Here is a 689-nt window from a genome sequence, read left to right on the forward strand (position 1 = left end):
GGGGCCCCTTTGTCTGCCCCCCGCCCGCCGTGACCCCCCCGTGCCGCTTCCCCGCCAGGTCGGCGAATGGACCCGCAGCCCGGCGCCCGGAGCTGCAGCCGCGGCGGCCCCGCCTGCGAGGGGCTCCCCGCCGAGCCCCCCATGAACCTCTACATCCACACGACCACCGGCGCCCGCTATGAGCTCTCGGTGCCCGGCGAGGAGACGGTGGAGGGGCTGAAGCGGCGGCTCTCGCAGCGCCTCAAGGTGCCCAAGGAGCGGCTGGCTCTGCTGCACAAAGAAAGGTCGGTCCCTGCCCCCCCGGGCCCCGCGGCACAAGCTCGGCGTGCGGGGGAGGCCCCCCCGGGGTCGGGACACCCCTGCGAGAGCCGCCCGGGCCGGCTTCCAACTTGGTGCGGACAATGCCTCCGCCTGCTCTTTGTTCTCCATCCCGCCTCCCGGCCGGGCCCCCCCACGCGCCCCCTAACCCCTGCCCCTGCGCTTGATGTGGGGGGGGGTGGAAGCGGCACCCCCTACCCCCTTATCCCCCCGCCTTCCCCCCCAGCGCCTCTGTGTCCGGGCTCCTGCAGGACTGGGGAGGGGGATCCTTTGTCTTGCTTGCCCCAGGTTGGCTGCGGGGGTGGGGAGCGGAGGGGGGCTCGCAAGGCTGAGTCCCCCCCCCCCACACACACACCTTTAAAGCAGTACCA

At 73.4% G+C, this 689-nt stretch overlaps 1 protein-coding gene across 1 annotated transcript in view; it reads left to right on the top strand.

Annotated features, from left to right (window-relative positions):
* MIDN (midnolin) overlaps positions 1-689 on the top strand; it is a 57762-nt gene that overhangs the window by 11848 nt on the left and 45225 nt on the right. The window contains exon 2 of the mRNA XM_019513161.1: positions 59-284. Coding sequence (XP_019368706.1) covers positions 67-284 — 218 coding nt within the window. The 5' untranslated portion in view covers positions 59-66. The remainder of the gene's footprint in view (positions 1-58; positions 285-689) is intronic.

The sequence above is a fragment of the Gavialis gangeticus genome, unplaced genomic scaffold, assembly GCF_001723915.1.
Source record: "Gavialis gangeticus isolate Ggan-Ray unplaced genomic scaffold, GavGan_comp1, whole genome shotgun sequence".
Lineage (NCBI taxonomy): Eukaryota > Metazoa > Chordata > Crocodylia > Gavialidae > Gavialis > Gavialis gangeticus.